At 41.0% G+C, this 25,369-nt stretch overlaps 1 protein-coding gene across 1 annotated transcript in view; it reads right to left on the bottom strand.

Annotated features, from left to right (window-relative positions):
* Window positions 1-25,369, bottom strand: part of LOC133348461 (transmembrane protein 132E-like) — a 149,535-nt gene that overhangs the window by 114,054 nt on the left and 10,112 nt on the right. The window contains exon 2 of the mRNA XM_061561276.1: window positions 4,516-5,401. Within this exon, the coding sequence (XP_061417260.1) occupies window positions 4,516-5,401 (886 nt within the window). The remainder of the gene's footprint in view (window positions 1-4,515; window positions 5,402-25,369) is intronic.

The raw sequence follows: 25,369 nt of genomic DNA, 5'->3' as shown, positions 1-25,369 counted from the left end.
TGCACTTGTTTAACAACGTCGCTCCGTACAGACGGACTATGTTCACCTGTGAAGCATAGCGCCTTCGTGACATCCCTGCAAACATAAGAATGGTGTGAAATGCACATAAATTATTAATATCATCATCATTATTATAATTCTCGACTCATTTAATTTAAATATACTTGCACAGGCCAAGGGCCCAAATTGTCAAGGGGCCAGCAATAAACAGCACGATCAAAGTTGTAATAAATGAGTTAACACGTTTATTGAATGGAGCAATGTTATAAAGGCTTGGGAAAAGAGGCGATGGAAGTTAATTTCAAAGTCGGCCAGTGCGAGGGAAAACGCGGAAAGAGAGGTGTTGTTCTCTGCAGTCAAGACTAAAACTAAACTATGTATTTCTTTATTTTACCAGATAAGGCCTACTTAGCCATATAGCTCTTTTTTAGGAACCACCTGGCCACAAATGATAGCTCAATGAGGTGGCTTAACATGTGGAAATGTATAGCAGCTAAATACTCAAAACGCGTGTTGATTCTAAATGTGGAGGGAACAACCGGAAGATCCGGGGAAAAAATGTACAACGACCACGAGAACATGCAAACTCCAAATATACAGGTGTCAGGGTCTGGATCGAACTCACGATCTCCTGCATACCAGGCGAGGGAGTAAACAGCTCACCACCACCGCATCGTCTGCAGCCTCGCAGTTAATGCCGCTCTGAAAACGGTCTTTTTATTAAATCCTTTATATTAAGTTCACTTGCTTGCTTGCGTGCTTACGACCGTGCAAATCTTTCGGTCGTTTTTTAACCCACTTCCCGTGATCCAATCGAGCTGACATTTTGCATACAGACTCGTTGTGCGTGACAATTTATTTTCATGAAAACATTTTTCCAAAATTTTACACTTTTTAGGAAAAAATTTATTATATTTAATTACCAATTGCTTAATGGTGGCAGGCAATCATCTGACCCATAGGTGGCAGCCATCTCAAGCCAGAGGACGAGAGGACTCTAGCCGCCACGCATATAAAGGATTTATAGTGAAAAACTTTGTTTTTACGGGTTAAATTTTTTTAAACTTCATGCGCTCCGGCAGTCGACTCGTTTATACGTTTCATATCGTTTTGGCATGAACGAGTCCGTTCAAAGCGATAGCGAACGCAGTCGGGGGAAAAGTGCTTGTGGCCAATGCTCCCCAGAGTGCTGCATCGATAACAACTGTGCATTGTCATCAAACACCTGCACGAGGAGTCATCCTTCGACATTCATCATCATCATCAGCACCACCACCAACCCCCATTGCGTTAAACCATCATTATCAAAGTGAATAAAAACAACACATTGTTCTTAATTGTATATTATTTATTTCTCGTTGCCATTACTATTTAACATTTACCACCCCCCCACCCTCTTTGTTCACTCGTACCAGAAACGTAACCCCATTCCCCCCATCCCCCATTGGAACAAGGGTTTCTGCATTCGCGAATTCTGCATTCGTGAGTGTTTTCAAGAACGTAACCCTCGCGGATAGAGAGGGGGTTACTGAACCCTCCCTCCCAGTAGTGGCAGTGACACAATGACAGGTAATAGGGTGCCTGGTTAAGCACAGCATCGCGCAGGGAAGACGAGTGTTCCGGTAATGGGAGTGACACCACAACAGAGTCAGAGGAAGCTGGGTAATAATAGCATCACCAAAGGCAGATGGGTCTCCTGTAACCACAGGCACTTGGAACACCGAGAGAGGGATGGCTACTGCTCTACCAGATATCATCTGCCACACCATGGAATGAGGTATGATAACATTTCCCATGTAAGCTCAGATATCTACCACATTGGATACCTCAGAAGTATGTATGCTGAATTTATTTAGCACCGTACGGAGCCAACCGTGCTAATCGGAGGTGTGGAAAAGTAGAGAGTGGATTAGTGGATCTTGTCTTCCCAGCTGAGAAATCAGGGTTAGGTGAAAGGAAGAATACTGAAATGAAGAAAAAAGATATGAAAGGAAGTCTCATGCATAATAAAAATTTACAAAGGGGAAAAAAAGACTTGGACCACATGCAATGTAATTTTTAAAGCGTTTGATCCACTATTTTACAAAAAGGTATATTGGTTAGAGGATATGGCACAAAGGCTAGCATTGAAGCTACATTGCTGACACTCGTGTTTATTTCTTCTTAATTATTTACTGTGAATAAAGTTTCATGGTGTTGTGCTGAACAAGCACTTCTGAACTTACACTATGCAACATTTTGTGTGTGTGTTTTATCCCCATAGTTCATGAATATTCTCTTAAGCTGCACAGACAAAACACGATATTTAATGTTTCTTCTTGCACAGATAATCTGTAATGTTCAACAAGTATAGAGCAAAATGGGGTGTTTGAGTCACATGATATGCAATAACAAATACTTAGTAATACCATGATTTTGACCTCATAAAATATTAACGTTTTAAAATAAGAAAATATATGCTAGTACTTTATAGAATTAAAACTCACTTTCTCAGAGTATGTTACCCAGAGTTTTAATATTATATACCGACGATTGCTCATGAAAAAGATAACATAAAATTCAATGCATATTTTTAAAAATATCTTTTATGAAAATTGGAATAAAACATGACAATTAAACTGTATTACATTACCATTCATATATCTATCATTTACCTCCACTGTTCACATTCTGTGTGCGTGTTACTCCTTAGCATTAAGAATGGCATGCATACTTCATAATGTTTGCCATCAAAGTTAATCCACACGACATTTAGAACTTTAAAACTACGAAAGATAGAAATGGGAGTAATGTCGTAACTGCCATCCTCAAAATGTTTAAACTGATCTGCCCCTAAATTGCAATCTATAAGCTTATGCCTCATAATAAGCTTATGCTTGTATGTTGTAAACAAAATTGTGCACTTTTGATCGTTCTAGTTTGCTGAAAATCTAATCAAAGAGCATATTTCTTGACTTAAAGCTTTCATGACTGCAGGAATTCATATTCTTTGGGTCTTTTTGTAAAGTCACGTGACTTTACCGACAGACCCAAAGAATATAGAAAAGGGGCATCTTTGCCCACGTGACAACCTGATTTTATTGGCTCTGTAGGATGGTGGAGGGTGTTCGTGAAAATAATGGCATGCCTACACGCTCTATCCCGAAATAAACTAATTATGAATCAATTTCGTAACATTAAGTCGTGTGATCTATTGCAGTTTTATAATTTAATATGCAAAATACGTTCCTACATTGGAAAATCTCAACTGGAGGTCGTTACATTGACACAATGGTTAAGCATCACTATCTGGATCAGTCCTGGGCTACTTCCTCACACTGACCAGCTTGGTTAAGCATGGTAAGCAGTGGTTACACAAAGAGCTTTTGATTACAAATTATTATTACAAAATTCGAAATGTCATATTTTACTCGCACAAGTCTCATTAATTAGACAAAAAATATCGATATAAGCCAAGGTGCTAGCATTAGAATTTTATTCCAGCATTTTTACAAGAAACTTTTACAAAAAATTGCTGTATTCATTACAAATAATGTCTAACTCTGGTTGAACATTGTGAGCGAATTTGATTTCGCCAAATTACTATGAAACTTCAGTGGCACGCTTAATTCAAATCAATACCAACTCAATATAGCACCATATGTGCATGGAAATGGCAGGAGCCATGCTTCTAGCTAATGGACCTCAACAGCTAATGGTTGGAATTTATAGCCTATGCAATTAAATAACAATGTTTTGCGACATCTGTGCTCCCTTGGTGTCTCAACTGGAGATCACCAAATAGCTGTGTTTGTAGATCATGCGAGAGCTGCCCTGGCACTCTTAAGCGTCTACACACAAGACCTTTGTCTTGCTGTCTGACAACTGAAACCTGAAATGTCATTAGAGATGAGCAAATATTGTTTTATGCTTCTCAGCACATTTGTGGATATGAAACTGGTATTTTAAAAATACAAAGTCAAATTATCATGGAATGACATTTTTAGAAGCTTAAGCAACAGTAATGCACATAGGTTTTGGTGGTTGTGCTGTATGGCATGATGGCATGACGGACTACACATTGTACAACCCGAAAACGCATCAGAGAACGGTCGTGAGAAATATAAGAATAGGTTTTAGCCTTTCTGGCAATAAAGCAGGTGATAAGATGTTAAAACACCAAACTGAAACCATTTTCCAAGGAATCATGTTTGCATTAACTACATATACTTGTGGTGAACATGCAAACAAAAAAAAACATGCTCTGGTAGTATATGCATTGTCTTTGAAACTGATTGGTCCACACCAGAGAAAGCTTTCTTTAGAGCCTTGTCTCAAACAGTGTTAGACCAGAGGACGCCAAAAGGCGAACAGCAGTCTCATGATATAGTAGAAGGTTACCAAATTAACAAATTAGAAAACGTTATCTTAAATGGTTTTCTCTCAGAGATTTACAACTTGGCAACAAGAATAACAACGCATTACGGAATATTATAAGCACAAGAGTTTGGAAGCCTTGCTCTGTGTGTCTCATACCTCAGCGTGAAGTGGTTCACTGTTGAATTTTTAAGAAGTTTCACTGGGACGTGGATGATCTCCTGCGGGCGAAGGGGTTTAATGGGGAGAGAAATTGAAATATCTCCGTCCAGTAATACCTCTCGGGTATTCATACGAGCTAAAGCTTTCTTCAAAGTCACATTGGAAACCCAGTTTAATCCTTGCTTTATATTACTCATGCCATCCTTAATGGGCCGGGCTACTGTTGCCTTATCATGGGAGCCTTGAGTGCAATTGAGAGCATCGTTGGATGACTGTAGACTATAGTACAACTCCACGGTTTTGCCAGCCGACATGTGGTTGGAATGTGGATGTTTGTCGTTTCCAGAAAGTTCATTCCAAAAATATGGCAAGCTCATCTCTGCCAAACACATTCCCAGATTATTTCCAAGCGAACACACAGTCCTTGCTTCATGCACATCAAGAAACGCATGAAGAACAATGCACGGGAGTTTTTTAACGTCCTCTCCGTCATCCCAGTCCCGTTCGGATATGTAGAAGAGAACCTGTATCTTGGCTTTGTCAGAGAAAATTGTATCTTCCGTCACAAATGCGTGGATCTTCCAGTTGGTCCTCACGATAAAAGACACATCGCTTTGCATGTCCAGAAGGTCACTGGATATTGTTTGCCCTGCAGAAAATGGGCCGTAGCTCACATTCACACCGTAGTGTGCTTTGGTCGTGCCAAGAAAGAGCACGGGCTGTGATAGGGTCTGCAGACTGGCGTCTTCTATTGCATCTTGCCTGCTCTTCTTGAGGAAGAAGGCGGTCTCAGCATTGAAAAATGTGTAGCGAGGATAAATGTAATCGTTGCCTTGCGACACAGGTTTTTGCTCAGGACCAGTGCTGCTGATATTGACCACACCTAAAAAACACACACACACACCAGGACAACATTGAAATAACACGATTGGCTAGAATCGCTCAACTCAAGCAAATGCACAGTTATTTTGAATGCAACCTCGCAGCTTACATGACAATCAACGATGAATGCTCTCAATGTGGTTATAAGTACCCATCCGTAACCATTATAAGTAACCAACCGCACCTCCGATTAGCATGGTTGGCAACATACGGTGCAAAAGAAGTTCAACATACAGGCATTCATAACACAAGGCAAATGGAGTAATAACCTTGTCATGATTTGTTATTGCTGATCACACCAGGGAGAAAATACAGGTTGACTCCTCTTAGCAATGCCATTTATTTTGTTTTATTAAAAAAAAATTCCACAGTTCTTCCTGTACTCTGTCGCATGATTTTCTCTGTTGTCCAGAATATTGTACTCCACTCCTGTGGTTCTCACAACCCAGCTCTCAAGTTGCAGACAGTTTGGCAATAATGCAAGGCCCTGCAGAGCTTTACGAGACAGCATTACACACTTCAGCATCGCTTTGCGTGTGTGTATGCGCGTGTTAGCGCACTTGGCTCAGAACCCAGCAAATTGGTAAGTACTGTAAATGTCAATTTATTTCTACACCAATATATTACCAACTGTTGATAAACTGGTGATGCTGCTGTGATAACAATTGGCCAAAATGTCACTTTTAATAGATTCTGACTTTTAAGGCTTTGTCATTGACGTATATGTTGAGAGTTTATTTATTTACTATGTATTACATTTTCATATCTGTAATATAATACTGTTGACCACAGAGGCAGTCATGAACATAAGCCATGCGTTTTGGTGCGATGCAAAGTGGTGTATCCAATGTCACTGGAATAAAACATCACATTCCGGCAAATGTAGGTGATGTATGACCGTGGACATTGTATGCTACAGGTTACATGACGTAAAATAAATTGTGGTATTTCTATTACGTTGTATTTTATTCGGATTGAAGAAATTCAATGATAGGTTTATCCCATTATCAACTGTAACCTTTAGTGTGATCGAAACATGCTCTGGAAGTTGTTGTTATCCAATATATCACTGATACCAGGGAACACAAATCTCATGCAGAACTGTTGTTCTCATCCCTTAAAAGTGTTTTTGTTTTCACATGTCACAACCATCTCAAATGTCAACGTGGAACCGGCTCAACAATATACAGAGTTGGCAATACCTGCTTACCAAACACATTTCTACAAAATGAAGATAACGTTGTTGTTTACAAACAGCTGTGCCTGTCAATGCAACATCATCATATTACTTGTAATGAGAGTAAACAACGTTTCTTATGTTTCTCTTAATGTATCAACAGCGTTTAAGAGCTTATATACAGGTAATGCACATGGGGGGAATGCAGCACCGTAGCAATATCTATAACTCACATGACGAGCTGCTTTAAAGTATTAGACAGCAGATGGCTATCCATTTTAACACCTCATTTAAGAATGAGACGTAACTATTGTAATCATTGTTCCACACATTTCGGTACGTCTCATATTTAACAAGGTGTTCCGCGCGAGGACGGGAATTTGTTTTAAATATGCGGTGTATATGTACCAAATGACATGCCACAATTCCGTAACATTCCAAGACATATTATTGTGTTAGGACTCATTAACTTAATGGAACTGAAGGTAAGTGATATAGATTTAAGTTTCAACATGTTGGCATTTCGGAAAAAAAACTTAAACATCTGAGGGCAAAGTGTAAATTATGTTAATATAATAAGTACAGTGTTGGCTTCTTGAAACCATTTAAATTATTCACATCACATTTATTGCCATTTTCCTTGATCACTCTTTCTGGTACGACTTGAGCGTATACAAATTAAAAGTAAAGAGTCAAAACTGCAATCGTTTTAATGTTCAGCAGTGTAGAAATGTTAAATATGTAAAAAAAAAACACGTTAATTCACAGGTAGCTCTCTGCAACAGCTAAAACTGAACGCTAACAATCTTTTCTAGGCCACAGAATGAAACATGCATTCATTATAATTAACGCAGGGCAGCAAGGCAGAATTTCTGAAACGGCCAGCAGACCAATATAGAAATAGGCAAGAGAGGCATGCCAGTAATATTCAACCGAAGGCCCCCATGGGTGCTGGGCTTCTAACATTTTCAATTATCTTGGCCCGTACTGGATGGCTCCTAACTGACACTATCACCGCATCGATTATTCCCCCGACTTACTGCCTATGCCAAGGTCTCAACTCCCAATGCCATAACCAACACAGCGTCCTCTTTCGGCCTTCATCACAAGGTGATGTGTCTGTTGAGACCAATAATCTGTGTCATGATCATTTAAGGCAACACTGTGCCACAAGCAACTTGGCTTTGTTTAAGTGACCAGAGCCCACTAAAGACTTCTTTGCTCCCATATTTTCAAGCCTCCCTCCCGAGTGAATTCAATGCAACACATACCATCATTACCGCTTGCCCTGACCCGGCCACAACAAAATACACGTGCGTGCTGACCAGAGAATCGCGAGTGTAATACCGTGCAATAAATTACGCTCCCGACTACAGGCACTATTGCCAGTGCGTATATAAACGTGTAAAAGATGCATCAAAAGCTTAGATTTCACAAAAGATGTGCAAGGTAAGAGTCCTAAGCATTTTTCTGGCAGCAAATTGAGATTTTTCCATTCCATCTTGGGTTGTCTTTGAAAATAAAAATGGTTAAACAATCAAAGTATCCACTGCCACCCGGCATGGAAAAGCACCCCAGGGGCTCCTCTTACCGTTGGTGAAAGACTAATCCTAACTTGCAGCAGCATAGTAGTGCAATAAATCTTTTGTGTTTTCTCTCTTGGTCAAACAACAGGCAACACTGAGATTGTATTCCTCAAATGGACTCTTGTTGTTAGCAGTCACTACCTTCCTATGTTATTTACTGAGCTTATATTTGACATTTAGAGCTGTTAAGGATTATGTTTTGAAAAAGTTTTAACAGCGCACTTGAATTGGTCGGCAATGAATGTTTTGGGATCCTTTGGGACAAATCGTGTTTTGAATCATATGTGAAGAACACACGTGCAGAATGATTCGGTAAGTGCGCTGATACAATGGCAATTCAGTGTGCAAACATCACTGACAACGTGATTACCTGCTTAAATGGGCATTGAGGCTGTGCTCATTCCTGTTCACAGACCTGAGCCAGGAGGAGAAATTCAATTCCTATGGCGAGGACAAGTCTATCCAAAGGACAACCCTTCAGAAAATAAAAACAACCCTCCCAGCCAGGGTTTGAACTCACAACCTTATGATTTTTTTTTTCGATTTAAAGCTTTCGTGACTGCAGGGATTCATCTTCTTGGTTCTTTCGGTAAAGTCACGTACAAGTGAAATAATAAAATAATAAAAATTAAACATAATAAAATACAATTCTCACGACGTTTCGGCCACAACGCAAGCAGCCGTCCTAAGGTGAAGAACAGGTCTGTCGGAAAGACAGCGTCTGCTTGCGTTGTGGCCGAAACGTCGTGAGAATTGTATTTTATTATGTTTTATTTTTATTATTTTATTATTTCCCTTCTACGCGACTTTACCGAAAGAACCAAGAAGATTAACCTTATGATCGTTAGGCATCCCTCTACCACTGAGCATCCTGGAGGATGTGAAACAATCACCAATTCCTGTACGTTGGACCTTGTAAAGTGATTATATATGGTACATAACTCTTTTAGGAAATGAATAATGTTATTAACACATCGCCTCTCATTCTTGCCAAAATCAATCAATTAACCATTTTTAAATGTTTTTTTATGAAGATAAATTATTGTTGGAAGTTGGATGAAAGCCCACATTGACAACAGCTGGGTGCATCCATTCACAGTGCAGTGTAAGGCTTGTAGGATCTAGGATGTTTATTTTCTCATCTAATGCCTTGTTTTGAAATTATCACTTGACAAGACCCTCGTTTATAGGTTGATAGCGATGAAGATTTATTTTTTAACTAACAGCAATTTTCGATATTTTTTCCCCTTCAATAGATCTTGCCCTTTGCAAGAATGGCACGGCCACATCTTAAGGCAACCAATCATAATTCCATTCGCAATATTTATTAAGACAAAGTAAGAAACCGTGACAATAAAGGATGTATTATATTCCGTAATACCAATGTTTTTTGCTACTCAATTTTAAAGCACAAGCTGTGATTGATAACATATCGATCTTCACCTTTGTTGCTATGTAAGCCATAGTGGGTTGAGAATACTAAATAAATGTCACAATGTCAGTGCTGATCCATATGTGAAGGAGATCATGTCTTCAAACAGAGCACACATGACATTTTACAACAACTTCTGGTCAGCGTTAAACCTAGGCCTTGGAAGTCATCGGACATTAAATCTGAGTTGAGTGACTCTGTCAATTAAAGTTGGCATTGAAATGCGTTAATAATGAAGAAATCATTTTTGTTTCCGTTACGTATTTAAATCAAGAATTTGCGTTCATCATACTTTTAATTCCTTGATATTATAGAATATCCTGAAAACTTTATTTTCTCACGCGCGAATTGAGTGTGTGAAATAGAAACGTATGAACACAGCTAAATTTCTCACGAGTGAGTGTCAAAATTTAGAGATGTACAGAGAGGGCGTGTTTTATAAACATGGCCAAGCGGTAGCGCATCCGCCACTTGTTGCAGAGGTTTGCGGGCCAAATCCGGCAGGCCGCCCTGGCTAATACTGCAGGTATATTGACCATAAAATATGCGCCATATGCTTCATCGTGCTCATTAGAGATCCTGTGGCATAATTGAAAGAAGAGTAGGTGATTGTGTGCTGTGCTCATGGTCCAAATTTGCCAACTTGAAAAATTGCCCATGTTTGTTGACAGTGTCCTTTATAGATTATAAATACAGCTATCATACTTTATTACGAAGCAAATTTTCACTTCGTATTCATATGTCATCATCGTCAGACATGGTCAATCCACTTCTGAATGAAGGCCTCCCCAAGCCACCATCACCGCTCGCCATTCTGCACTGTTATAATCCACAGAGCACCTGCACATGAATGGTGATGTATAGGCAGTATATACTGTATATTAAATCAAAAGTTGCACTTAATAAAGACAATTATAAAGCGTATAGAGTTACATTTTAACGGCACTTTATTGGCTGTAGACTAAATTTCCCTCCAGTTGTTATGCATCTGTATTTTGAATCAGGCCATGCAATACTAAATCAGGTATAGATCGGTGGCGCAGTGGTTATTGCATTGCATTATGAACCCAGCAACCTTAATCCGATTTGCGGCCACAGCGAACATCATTCGTATTATCTGAACTGCTCATGAGCACGCAAACGTTCGCCAACTTGCACGAGTCAGCATAGAGAAGGATGATCAAACAACCCCCAAGCCTGACACAATGGCATGGAGAGAGGCTTTCATCCAAGAGTATGTTGAGAAAGGGGCTGTAAACGATTAATATTTTACGTTTTCAACAACATTCCACTTCGACATGAATTTCAAATTCCATCCACAGAATTGCAATACAGTAATGTGGTTGCACTAGAGCTCTGATTACATTTTCTATTTAACATTATGAGCCATTGTTCTGCCCCACGCCTTCTATGGGGGTGTGTTTACATAGGAACTTCCTGATATGATGGTGTTGACTTTGGTCACGTGACCAGAAAGTTACGAGTTAAGGGTCTCGAAGCCACGAGGCAAGGCAGGGGTGTCAGCCATTACAAAGAGTACAAAATGGAGGCACAATTAGCGTCTCAGTGAAGACAGATGTATCTGTTCATTGTGGGACTTTAAGAAACATTGTCTGTAAGTTTGTTTTATGTTCTTATAATGCTTGGAATGCTGTTATAATGTTAGGATTGCAGTTATAATGCTGTAAATGCCTTTATAATGCTGTTAAGTTGTTACGATAAATATGAGGCCTAGTTAACAATGAAGCCTACCACTTGCATTATTGTGAATGCTATTTGTAGTTGGATAAGTCAAGCCAGACTTATGCCCATGTAACTTTACTGTGTTCTTGAGAGCAAGGATGAAGAAGTATCTCATCCCCAGTTCAGTGTTATTTGCAGCGCTGTACATTTGGGCTGTAGTATGGTGATTACACAAAGTGACCTTATTTAACACAGTAGCTTATTCTCTTCTTGTATTCAGTGCTAATGTAGGTGCCTGGTCCATCCAGGATCTATTATTGAGATTCATGTTATCTAACACAATGTTATGATGTATTATTTCGGTCTTTCGGTAAAGTCACGTAGATAGGTTCAAAGAAAATAGCAAAAAATAACAAAAAACTATGACGTTTCCATTGCAACACAAGCGTTCGTCATCAGGAGGAGGGGGTTAGCTTTTAAAGGTAAACTGTTTATAAAGATTTGAAATGGGCGTAGCTCAAATGTCAGCAGCCAATGTTAATGTAAGTGGTGGGCATCGAACGCATCGGTGGTGGGTTTCCCCACCAATCAAAGGGCTGCCCAGTAAAAAATTTGCATGATAATGTAAGATCGTTGAGAGGCTTCTACGGCGGTGCCCTGAGGTGGTTATGTTGATGTGAGAGATTACCTTGTTAATGGAAGATCGCAAAGCAAAAACCTCGAGCTCGGTGAGCGAGGTGGCTGTGTTAGGGTGAGAAATTTATCCTGTGAATGTAAAATCAGAGAGATCAAAATAATAACTAACATCGGAAGGTGGTAGGATGGGAACATCACAGCTAGTTATGACTTAAACTGGTTGATAACGTCCTTCCAATGATTGCTCAGTTCATATCCATCTTCTCGATTAAAATTGTGTCTGTGTCTATATATATGGATGGCTTCATGAACGAATCTTTGTTGAAAGCCAGTGGGTTTGCAAAGTAAGTCGTCTTAGAGAAATCAATTTCAGGTGAGCCCACCGTATTAAAACAATGATCAGCCACGGCCGAGGTATTGGTCTTACCGTGTTTCAGATCTGCCTTATGTTCACGAACATGGTCTGAGACATGTCGCTTAGTTTCCCCAATGAAGCTACTGCGGCAAACACAGCTTAGTTTGTCGTTGCCAGGGTATTGCATGTCTGGGATCACATCCTTCACAGATGGTATCAGATCACACATTTTATGTACTGTGTTAAATCGAACCTGGATTTTTTGTTTGCTCATGATTTTGGAAATATTTTTGGTGACCCCTGCTATGTATGGCAAGGTGATGGTTTTGATTGGGTCCTCAGATGGTTCTTTCCCAACGGTCGGGGTGATAGCTTTACGCATTGTGTAGTCTGAACATTAATTAATCTTGAGAGCTTGGTGTACATGTTCCAGTTCACTGGCTAGGTGATGATGGTCGGAAATACATCGAGCTCTATGGTGTAGAGTTTTGATGAGGGAATTATTCTGGGAAGGATGGTGGTGGGAGTCAGGTTTTAGATATGCATCCATATGGGTGGCTTTCCTGGAGACAGCGTCCCATTGAGCCATCTGGTCTCCTTTCGATTATACATCCAAGAATGGTAGCTTGCCATCCTTTTTCACCTCCATGGTGAATTTGATGGCTGGGTGTTGATTTGGTTGAGGAATTTGTTCAGAGCTGGTCGGCCATGTGTCCAGATGACAAACTTGTCAGAGATGTAGAGTGGATGCCTGGATGGCATCTGTCTCAAAATTTTCCATGAAAACATTGGCTACAACTGGAGATAAGGGAAAAACCATTGGGGTACCTTCACCTTGTTTGTAGAATGTTCAATTCCAGGTGAAGTAAGTATTGGTGAGGCAGTGTCTCACCAGGGCCAGTACATCAGCATTCAGTCCTTGTTGGACAAAATCTTCAATGATTGCAATGGTGTCAGGCACAGGAACTTTGGTAAACAGAGTCTACATCGAAACTAACGAGCAAATCACCTGGGGGTAGTGAGATGTCCTTAAGTAATGATACCGAGTGAGCTGAGTTAAGTACAGTTGAGGTGGTCTTACCAGTGAATGATTGTAAGGTCTCAGATAGAAATCGGGCCAGTTTATAGGTGAGTAAGTCAATGGTGGAGATGAAAGGATGAAGGGGTGTACCATCTTTTTGCATTTTTGGTAAGCCATACAATCTGGGTGGTCTAGCAGCAGAGGGTTTTAAGAAAAACCGCTTGGATGGTTTGATTAAAGATGTCGAATCGGTGATGATCTTTTTGGTTTTCGTAATGAGGTTGTTGGTGGGATCTTCTTTCATTTTTGTATAGCTACCATCATTAAGTAGGTGCTAAATTTTGTTATTGTATGTGGTTTTGTCCATGATGACGGTGGCATTGCTCTTGTCGGCTGAGAGGATAACGATGTCATATTTATTTTTTAATTGAAAAAGCTCAAAGCGCTCGTCCTTACTGATGTTGCTACTAGGTGTCTTAGCGTTTTTGAGGATTGCAGCGATTTCTGATCTTGCCGCGTCTGCAGTAATGTGTCCTAAACCCTTAAGGGCTACGTCGATCTGGGCAATGATATCATCCACTGGGATGTGTTTAGGGGTGACTGCGAAATTCAACCCTTTAGCTTGAACTAATTTTAGGCTGTCGGAAATTTGACTGTTACTCTGATTAATAACAATCTTGTCAACGTATAACTTTTTAACGTGTGGATCTGGCTTCTTCTTGGAAAGGAGATTGAACTTGGAAATCAGGGCAGCCCTTTGATTGGTGGGGCAACCCACTACCATCGTGGTCGCTGCCCACCACTTACATTAACATTGGCTGCTGACATTTGGGCTACGCCCATTTCAATCCATTATAAACAGTTTACCTTTAGAAGCTAACCCCCTCTTCCTGATGACGAATGCTTGTGTTGCGATCGAAACGTCGTACTTTTTTGTTATTTTCTTTGAACCTATTTACGTGACTTTACCGAAAGACCCAAAGCATATTAATTCCTGCAGTCACGAAAGCTTTAAGTCAAAATTGAATGTTATGATGCTGCAGTGTTCATTCATTGTATTGATATTGCAAGTATTAACAGATGCTGTATTTTGTGCTGTGTTTTTCCATCAGTTTTACCTTGTTCTATTCATTAAATACATTGGAGTCGAATGTTCACCCTGGCTCTGAATGTGTATTGAATGCGAGGTTAACTACTTGGATAGTAGTGCAACGCAGGGCACAGCGAGGCCAAAACAGCCATGATCTATCCACTGTTGGATGAAGATCTCCCCAAACCATCACAATCCCTAATGGTCACTGTCGAGCTTGCACACACGAGGTAATCTCACTGCTCAGGGGTATTGCTCCTAAACCAAACGCTGCCCAAGCAGTTATCGTCTATGTTGGTGTTGCGGTGCAACAATTCGTTAGCTCTAATAAATAATCTGATTTCATTGCTCCTTCTCCATGGTGGATGTCCTCTTGGGCATGTAACCTCCTTTCACTGAAACTCTGTTGTTGGTCTCCACCACCAGTTATCATCCCTTGTCCTCTGCAAGCCGACTTACTTTCTTAACTGTGCAATAAATTGCAAACGTTCCATAATCCATGTGTTATTCTTCCTTCTGATCTACATCTTTTGATCTACATTCAATAATCGCCCTAGGTATACACAATTTCAAGTGTTTTCCACATGTGTTCCTACAGTTGACATCATCAACTGACTAGCAAACTGGCACATCATTTCTGTGTTGCTCGTGTTTATGTTGAGACCACTTTTTGCAGCCTCCTTGATTAAGTTCCTCAGTCGTTTCCTGCAGTTAATTTCCATTGAACCTATAATATATGTCATCATAAAATCCGAGATAGCTAACATTTTCCTCATGTAATGTGTAATGCGTCGCTTTAATGTCACTGACATTAAGCGTCAAGTATTGTTTTTCAATGCACAGTGGGCAGAAGAAGAAAAAAACGTCTCCCTGTGTGAATAAAATCCTTTCAACTGTCAATCTCATGACAAAAATGCCATATTGCGTGCCACAGAGCCTTGGTGTTTCTCTTCGCAAGCAAAATAAAATCCGATTGTCATGGGAAAATGTTAATCGTAATTCAGAATTCTTTTTAATGAACCTGCCATGCATTATACATAGATACGTTGCCACTATCTTGGTTGTGTACTTAAAATATGGGTTACGAGATCAAACGATATCAAAACACCAGCAGTGTCAATTAACAACGTGACTTAATGGAAGTATTTATCAAAGTCTCGTTAGTATTCATGGCATGTTGACTTTGGACTTGTGTATAAGCGACGTTAGCCCATGGTTTTGTTACTTCACCAAGGGTTCGAGGATTGATCTGCCAATCGCGAGAACCAACTTTAAAATAAAATCATTACCCGGCACATGCGAATGATCCCACACCTGGAACATCATATCCACTGTAAAACCCTGGCAGCCTTAACACCTTGTTCTGGGAATTCAATCATAGCTCTCTGCTTGGACATGTCCACTCCGACCATCTTGTTAACGACTACTGTGGAGCCCTTGTGCAGCGAGGAGTGACACTGTCTGTCGATGCGTCTTGACAACCAATTGAGCAACATGCCGCGCTAAGGCATTTGTAATCAATGCACATATGTGTTGCTGTAATGAGCACTGCAAAAGGCTAGAGAAAGCTGAACTTGGTAATGGAAAACAAACCCAACGTGCAGTACTGATGCGTTTTGAGAATTATCATAAACGTGGACATGCTGATGAAGAGGGAACAAAAGCTCAAACGTGTGCAAGGAATCAAGGAGGGATGCATGATTGATATTACTGAGAGACTAACCGCTCAACACATTTAACTTTTTTTTTCTGTGATACAGTGTTGGCAGTGATTCACAAGCACAAATGACAAAAAAACCCACTCAACGCATTTGTCAATAACACTACCGTAAAAGGAAAAATATATATCAGGCAAATGTTCCTTTTCACAGCACATTTTTTTTTTATCTCGGCACACGCTTCATTTGACGTCTCTGCGCTAGAGCAACGTTTGATCGCATTATATCAGAGACTAGCAACTCGCCCGTGCGCTTGCGAGGGAGATACCTTCACTGCCCTCGAGGGTGGCGTCGCCGCGGTGAAGCCATTGGCGGTTTGTAAGGGAAGACGACGTCATGCGGATGGGTTTTAACGATAAATGAACGAAGAACCCAACCTGTAGTAAACTGAGCCTCACTCATTCCAGAAGTTTTTTGACTCCCATTGGTTTGTGTTGGACGTTATTTAAATAAATAACAACCATTGGCGAGCAAAATGGAAATGTGACAATTTTGCGAAAATTTCCTCGCCAAAAGAATCATTTTTCCATTTGCGAGATACAGAGCGTGATCGACGAACACGTGCACGTTATATAGTGTGTGTCCTCGCTTAACGCGTGTTCACATAACGCCTTCTCGCTAAACTGGACACGCGCCCCTTATAACGCGGAACGCGGTTTTTGAGCGCATCGACGACGAACTACGCTCTTGAGCTTCGCGGCTGAGCGGTATGATACAGTACGCAGAATGATAAAGAAGCGTGGCGGCGTACCCTCAGTTATTTGTCCCGCAATCTTACTGCGTATGTGCACGTCCTAACTCTCCAAACTTTATCGTTCAATCATTTATGGGGAAATTGTTTTCACTTCGCGCGTTTGTCGCTAAAGCCGACATTTTTCAGGATTGCATCTACTGTGCTAAACTAGGACTTGCTGTAAATATATTTACTTATTTACATTTTCTACAAAGCCTCACTATATACAAATACATGATAAGGGATGGTTCTTATTCAGAATATCTGGCCAAATCCTTTTTGAGTATTTAATGTGTGGAGAGAATGAAGAGTACCAAAAAACTCCTTGCACATAACAGAATACTAATGAAACGTATGCATGTATGTAAAGGTCATTAAACCCTTTGCTACACTCTCATCTGCTGGCCAAATTTGTAGCCCTGCAGGTGGAAGCTTCGTGCCAAAGATGATATTTGCACGATCTACCAATACTGCTTTAGTGTGGCAGATATATGCCATGTGACACCACGCTCGGTAACTATGTTGCAACGTGAGGAGAGATGTGAATGTCTTGAATGAGCACGGGACATTCCTCCATGACAGGTGTTTTAGTGGCAGGCATCGGTGGGGAAAATTATAGCTAGTGCTTATTGTAACAAGTCAAGCATGGTATTAGTGAGCTATTCCTTTTCAAGATAACGCCTCAAGAGTGCACACAGTATTTCATTTCTATCTAGCATGATGAGCCCGAGCCTGCCATGAAATTATCAGGCAGGGTCTGGTCATGTGTGTGTTTTACTGGGCAATAAAAAAAACAGGCATCTGCGGCAGATGTCCACGCGTTGTATGACGATGTATGCTCAATCGTGTTTATCCAGTTTAGGAATCTTGGTACATAATGGTCATTTATAGTATCAGGACTGAAAGGGAAGTTATCGGATTAATATCATATACATCGTGCTTAAAATGTTCTACGTATTTTTCTCTAAGTGACCACGTATGACATAATTTACAAGCTCCAGCCTGCCCACAAAACTATCGGGCAGGGTTTGCACATGCATCCGTGGCAGAAGTCCACAATAATGTTGGTGATTTTCTCATCCCTTGTAGGCAGATTTTATGTAATGGTCACTTCTAGCAACCAACAACACTGCGAAGGGCATATCAGTGCTGGCGCAATGGTTCTTTCACCGCCCAATGAGCCCAGTGACCGAAGTTCCATTCCCAGGCATCGGTAGTGAGTGATATATGAATATACCCTGCCCACCCCCTCGACCCCACCACCCCCATCTTCTTTCACCAACCCACACTGATTAGCACGGCAAAGTACCGTCAACAACCCCCATGACTAACGTGCATGGGGAAGCTTTCATACAGCAGTGGATTGACAATTGGCTGCAAATTGATCTTTTCTTACTTGGAAATAAATCATGATTAAAACATCGTGTACTGACTTGTACTGTAAATAACAACGCCACAGGAACTGATAAGCTCTAGCCAGTCGTGAAACTCTCATGCAGGTCTGTTCACGTGTGTTGCCTTGCTGGGGAATAAAAACAGACCGTATGCTTCACATGCATCCATTGCAGAAATCCACAAATTACGTGATTTCTGCTGCGTTTCGCTTTATCCTTCGGATTTTTGCGTGTGTCGCACCATTGTCCCTTGCGTGAAAGAATGTCCCTCTCAACAGACATCTTGAAAATACGGAATTGTAAGTTTAAAAGGATGAACATAGGGATGAAAACAACAATGAGCTGGTGATGCTCTCCGACAAAGCGTATACTCATGAGAAAAACGTGTAGCTGTTGCTAGGAATTATTGTATATTTAAGGTTGCACATGAATAAGCAATGCAAGCTGGAAATTGTAGCCATGTTTCACACATGTCTGTCATGTGGACACATTATAAGCGTGGAGCCGTGGCGCAGTGGTTAACGTACGACACTCTGAACCCGTTGGCCTGAGTTTAATTCCCGGTCACGTCTCACGAGTTCAAGATTTTGACAATCGTGTTATTTGCCACGGAGCTACCTTGAAAGCAGTACGTTATTCAACTGGGGGTCATACCGCAGTGCCATGTCGTGTCCCTGTTTCTATACAAAGGGACTGAAATAAATGTAAACAAGATGTCAGAAGTCAGCATGCCTGAGCATTGCGCGGCGATAACATAATTCGTGAAAGGATGCGTTACAGTTGCCAGGAAATGTGGCAGAATACACACGGTGAATGAATTCTAGATTTGAAGCTTTCGTGACTGCAAGGATTCATATTCTTAGGTTTTTTCGGTAAAGTCACGTAGGTAAAACATTTTTTAATTAAAATAAAATAAAAATCACGACGTTTCGGAAGCAACACAAGCCTCCGTCTTCAGGTGGAACCGTCACAGCACGATAGCTGTATCTTACTTGATAGCTGTATCTTACTTGATACTTACTTGATACAGCTATCGTGCTGTGACGGTTCCACCTGAAGACGGAGGCTTGTGTTGCCTCCGAAACGTCGTGATTTTTATTTTTTATTTTTTAAATTGTATTTTTTTTACCTACGTGACTTTACCGAAAAACCCTAAGAACGGTGAATGAAAGCAACGTGAGGAAGTGGGTCCAGCGATTTAAGGATGGAGTAATAAAAATGGATACGCTGAGGAGTGGCAGGACAATAATGGCAGCAAACTCGAGAAATTCACACTTAGGCGACATAGTGGCGAGATGTTACCTCCCTCGCCAGGTATGCATGAGGTCATGGGTTCAATCCCGACCCTGTCTTGATATTTGTAGCTTGCATGCTGTCGTGGTGGTCATGTGGATGTGTTTCTGGGTCTCGGGTTTTGCCCTCCACATTTAGAAACATCAGTTTCTATTATTTGGCGACTAATTCCCACGTGAAGATAAGCCCCTTCGACGAGCCAGGTCGCCTGTGAAAAAGAGGTCATAACTCAGTGGACTTTACCTGATAAATAAAATAGTTTAGTTTAGTGGAGGGAAGATTCAGGGTGACCTGCAAGTCAGAGTTATGGACATTGAAGTTGCATTGTGAATTGGATACTGTGTTCTGTAGTAAATGTTGTCTGATGTGAAATACAGTGTCGTGAGGTGTGTGCTTGATGGGTCAGCACCCGATAGCACATAGCCACGTCCTCGCTCCCTTCTGGCATATTCATCGCTAGCTCCACTATCCATTTCTCCAAGGACATAAAGTTCCTCGGCATCACTCTTGACACCACCTTGTATGGATATATAAGGTCGCACTCATTACACACAAAGTGCTTGTCACAAATGAACCACAGTGCCTTGCTGATGTCCATCAAGAAGCATAATCCTTCAGGCGAGCTCCGTTCATCCTCTCAGCGGCTTTTGGCTGGCCATCGAACAAAGACGGCAGAACCGGCCCTAGACCTTTGGGGGCCCTAAGCAAAATTTGGTTGGAGGCCCCTTTGATGTATGATTTTTTTTCACCCACTAGCTAGCAGTGACTCTAGGGGGCCCTCTGCTGGCCACGGGGCCCTTTGCAATTGCAAGGGTTGCTTAGTGGCTGGGCCGGCTCTGAAAGACGGTCACCGCATCGCGCGCTTTCAGATGCGCTTCTGCGGTCGTCTGGAATGCTCTTCCTTCCAATATTAGGAAGCCTTTGGGGCTATGCACTTTTAAATACTACTTTTTGTGTTCCGTTTGTTGTCCATACATATCATCACTCTGAGGCTCTGTGCCTCAGAGTTATGGTAATTTATTAACTTCATTCGCACATTACATAGACAACCGTGTTAATCGTGACTGCCACACAACCACATCGTTAGATTTTGCAAATTCAGGGCCCTCCGTCATTTAAGTCCATGCATCACCACAACCCTCACCAACATCATGGTCAGGTTTCGCCCTGACTATTGCACCTATCACTCTCAGCTGGATGTCCTAACCTTCCACTCTCTCCACTGGCTTCCCATCGCAAGCAGGGTCAGCTTCAAGATCTCTGCCACCACGCCTCTACGTTCTTGGTATCCACTGTATCTTTCTTCACACCTGTCACCCTGAACTACAGCTCATGGCAGTACTCTTCGCAGCACGACTCACAACATCATCTCTCTACCAAGAACCAGGATCGTCACTGCCAGGCATAATTTATCCGTGGTCAGCTCCCACCATCTGGAACGTCATCTCATTGCACATTTGCAGTACACCTCCTTTTTAAGAGACACTTAAAGTCCAAACATCTTTTGCCTGGCTTTTGAGTGACACTGAGCAAGGCTCCGTGCCTCAGCGTGATGGTCATTTCGTGTTTGAGGAATATTTGTTGCCTGTTATAAATGGCATTATTATTTTAAAAGCTTTAAACAAATATTGACCCTATGGGGCTGGTGCCCAAAGAAATGTGCCATAAGCTGACCCACCTGCCCTCGTCTAAGCAGTTGCTCCAAACAAATGCCAGACTGCAGTACCGTGAAGACGGCATTTTAAATACGGTGTCACTGGCAGAAGACAATTTATTGGGGGTGGGAGATTACATAGAGTAGTTGCTCTTTTGATGCCTTGTAAATAACGTGTCTTCAGTCAAAATGTTGGGAAAAAAGAGGCTCTTATATATGATTATTGTACATCACTCGTATCCCATTTGAAGTAATGAAAGCCTATATTATTAAACGGACATTAGTAAATGCCTTTTTGAATTGACCACCACCATCTGTGCACTTTATGAATTTAAAGGAAGTAATCAACCAGTTAGTACAATGCTAACTGCTCTATGAATGTATTTTACTCTTATTTCTATAAGACACTGTATCATCATCATCATCAGCCATGGTCAAACCACTGCCGGATGAAAGCCTGCCAAGCCACCTCTATCTCTCGCTGTGCTACGATGTGACAATTCTTCATCGCTCCATCTCCCCGGTACACGTCCTCCTGCACACGTTTCATTCCTTAGCTTACCACTCTGCCAAATTATTGACCATTGGCCAACGTTCCCTATATGTGACGTGTTCTGGCCAAGCCCACGTACTTTTATTAGCAGATGGAATGTTGTCTTTAACCTGTGTATGTTATCTAATCCACGGAGTCGTCTCTCTTGTCTCTCAATGTAATTCCAAGCATCAATGTCTCCATGCTTATTTGTGCCCTTTTCAGGTTTTTGTTCCATTCTTCTTTTGTTAATGACCATGTTTTCTGAGGCATATGTCACGTGCAATACTTGAAACTAATTGTAATGTGCAGGTACTAAATGGATTATGACATCACAGGATAATGAGAGGCAGTTATTACTTGCTGAGGCCTTCATCCAACAGTGGATTGACCATGACTTACGATGAAGTTTTCCAACTCAAACTGGGTGATGTGCATCTCAATTGGCAGCTGAATCAGCAGTGGATAATGTCCATAGGACAGGGGAATTGATTTCCTGCAAAGTGGCACTTAACAGAGATTGATACACCAAAATAATTATTTTGCGAAATGCTCATATGCACGCAAGTTGATCATTTGATGTGAACGGCAGTTGAGTGGCAGACCTTTCTCCACTGTGTTGTTGAGTTGTTCTTAATTGTTTTGCCAATATTTAATAGCTGGAAAAATTACGGTAATTGACACAAACAAAATGACGGCTTGCAGTGCAATACATGGGAGGTTATACCGTGACAAGTCAGATTGACAACATTTTCGTACGTTTAGATCCATAGATCAAATACTTACGATTCTGTTGCCCACAGATCATGAAGAAATGTTTTATTAATCATATTTAAACAAAAATCTGCAATTACTTTGAATTATTTCAACAGAATATGAATAGGCTGGTGTTCTCATGGATTATTGTATTCATGATTTCTTTATTAATCAAGATACACTTTACATTGCAATGATCAACTGAGGTGGATACTTCTAATTTACATTCCTGTCAAGCCACCATGAGGGTCGGCGGGTGGGAGGGGTAGTTTGGTTTCAGAGACTTGGGCATCTACGGGGAATTTTGCCATGACAGAGACTTAATTTTCCTCCGTTAGAATTGGCACAACGTTGAACAACGGCGTCCGTTTGTGATGCAGGTTATGTAAACCGTCACGGAGAAGTGCCATGCAGGACGCCGCTGAGGCTGCAGTTGTTGATGATGATGGTAGCATGGAGTGAGCGTTGCACACTGTATGTATGCCCCCCCCCCCCATACCCATCCCTGCACTGCAGTGTTCCTCTTTAATCCTCTGTACAATCCCTTCAAGAGACATACTTCTCTGTTTGCACCCCCCCCCCCCCGATTTGCTTCGATGCTCATTTAACGCTCGCAACGGGTTACCTTTGCCCCGTGTTGTGGTGTGCGGAGATTTTGGAACTGTTTACACAGCTGCCTTGTGATTATACTAACCGTATCGAATTTATGGATTGAATAGGTGCACAAACGTGTGAAATTTGGGGCCCTGTTAAAACATGTGAAAAAAAGGATTGTTCGCAATATAATATGTATTAGGCTCTGGTGAGCTAAAGTGTTGAATTATGCAATGATTGAAACGCATGTTTTCTCCGTAAAATTAAATTAAAACTATCTTAGCATCACTACAATGGTACATTACTGTGTGTGTCTTGGTGTTTTTTTTTTATCATTCCGTTAAGGTATTAGAAAAAGCACTTACATCTTTAACTGACTTGCTGTGTAAAATAAATAATGAAAAAACGCCTTTAAAATTCATGTCTGCCCTATGTGCTTGGTGTATTAGTTCAAATAGCACATTTATTCATGCTACTGCACTGCAGCGAGGCAGGAATTGTACACAGCGAATCCACGGGGACTGAGATAAATGCCCTGGTTGAGGTGGCATTGATGCTTCTATTCACCCAGTGATTGCATGGATATAGCAGGCCAAACGATGGTTCGTTGGTCGAAAAAGGGAAAAATTAAAAGGCTGATTACCCCATTGTCTTCAAACCTATATAAGATGTCAGAATGGAAGAGTGGCCTAAATGCTCCTTTGACAGTGGAAGACCCATCTGGCTCTAAATGATCACTGTGGACACGGCATGCTATTATCCCATTCAAGCCATTGATATTCCAGTGTTATAAGCATTTAATGGTTTTCCATCCGTATGAATAAAATACATAGAAATGGTGGCGTACAATCACTGTCACAATTTACTGGACTAATCAATGTAGGCATTTAAAAATATACATTATATATGTTTTAATTGGGTAATCCTTCGAGATGGAACATCTTTGCTTGCAGGCGTGTCACTAATGCTTGTTCTTTTTAGACATGAACACTTTTTAGCTTACATGTTTTTTTCACCACTATATTTGTACTCAATTGGAGCAGACCGTAGAGATAATCGGGTGCTGACTTTGCATCTCAGAGTAGGAAGTGACGGAATGGTACGATGCCATCTATGCCACTGACTCTTTCAATTAAAACACACAATTGGCATTTCAATGTCCACTTGCTTAACTGTAAAACACACGAGTAGGTATGCATATTCACGATATTACAAATTAATGTTGATTCGAGATGCAAATTGAATATTTAAAAAAAATTCCATTGATAGTTTTCGTAAATGATCAGCACATACAAACGCAAACCAACTAAAGCAAGCTCAAGAGACAGTGTACTTTATATAAATATTTCCAATGCAATGAGTCACACGCTTCCATGGAAGCTGAGCATTTGATTGTGTCTGCACACTGCACGCCGCAGTCAGCATGCAGGGAAGAGTGCTCCAGGTGGGTTGGGCAAAGAGGCGTGTTGAGCCGTGTGTTAATGCGAGAGTATCCAGGATAGGTCAGTGTATAACGGTGGATAGTGAAGGGGCCATGTTGGTGAGTGAGCGGTCATATCTGCGCGTAAAAGTATGATTGTATAGGGATTATAAACTTTGTATTGCAGAGAAAAAAAAACTTTGAGATGAGAACACTTGTACACATTGCACAGGGTAGTCCAGGTATCTTGTGACCCCCCCCATGTAATCCTCTAAGCAAGGTTTGTTTAAAACAGAAATGAATATTTCGATTTAAAGCTTTCGTGACTGCAGGGATTCATCTTCTTGGTTCTTTCGGTAAAGTCACGTAGAAGGGAAGTAATATTTTTATTATTTTATTACTTCCCTTCTACGTGACTTTACCGAAAGAACCAAGAAGAGAAATGAATATGCTACGGAAAACATTTGTAGGGGTTAATTAACTGGGGGGTCACAAAACATCTGGCCCACCTCGTACACTATAATGTCCCATATCCGACTGGCACGTATCCACCCTGAAAATGTTCAGGGCGGAACACCATGCACAAATACCCCATGTAGTATGTGTGCATACTGTTGCTGTCTTGCACAATAGATGTGCACAGATCGGATCTTTTCACATCCAGTGTTTTTAATCTTGCACACATTCACATTATATTACTTTTACAGCAGTCAAACATTTCCTCAATTTTAATGCAGGTGCTTATTTTTTGTTTTCCATTGTCTCTGTGCACGGCGGTGTAACTGACATTGTCTATTGACCTTGATTTATCCACATTTTTTCACACATCCGCCTATATCCCATTCAGCCCCTAGCGAGCTGGATATACGTTATACTTTTTGCACTGCGTATATAT

The sequence above is a fragment of the Lethenteron reissneri genome, chromosome 27 (genome assembly GCF_015708825.2).
Source record: "Lethenteron reissneri isolate LAM-NWPU_2019-01 chromosome 27, ASM1570882v1, whole genome shotgun sequence".
NCBI lineage: Eukaryota > Metazoa > Chordata > Hyperoartia > Petromyzontiformes > Petromyzontidae > Lethenteron > Lethenteron reissneri.
Note: the sequence above shows the minus strand (reverse complement) of the source record. Positions and strands in the feature narration are given on the sequence as shown.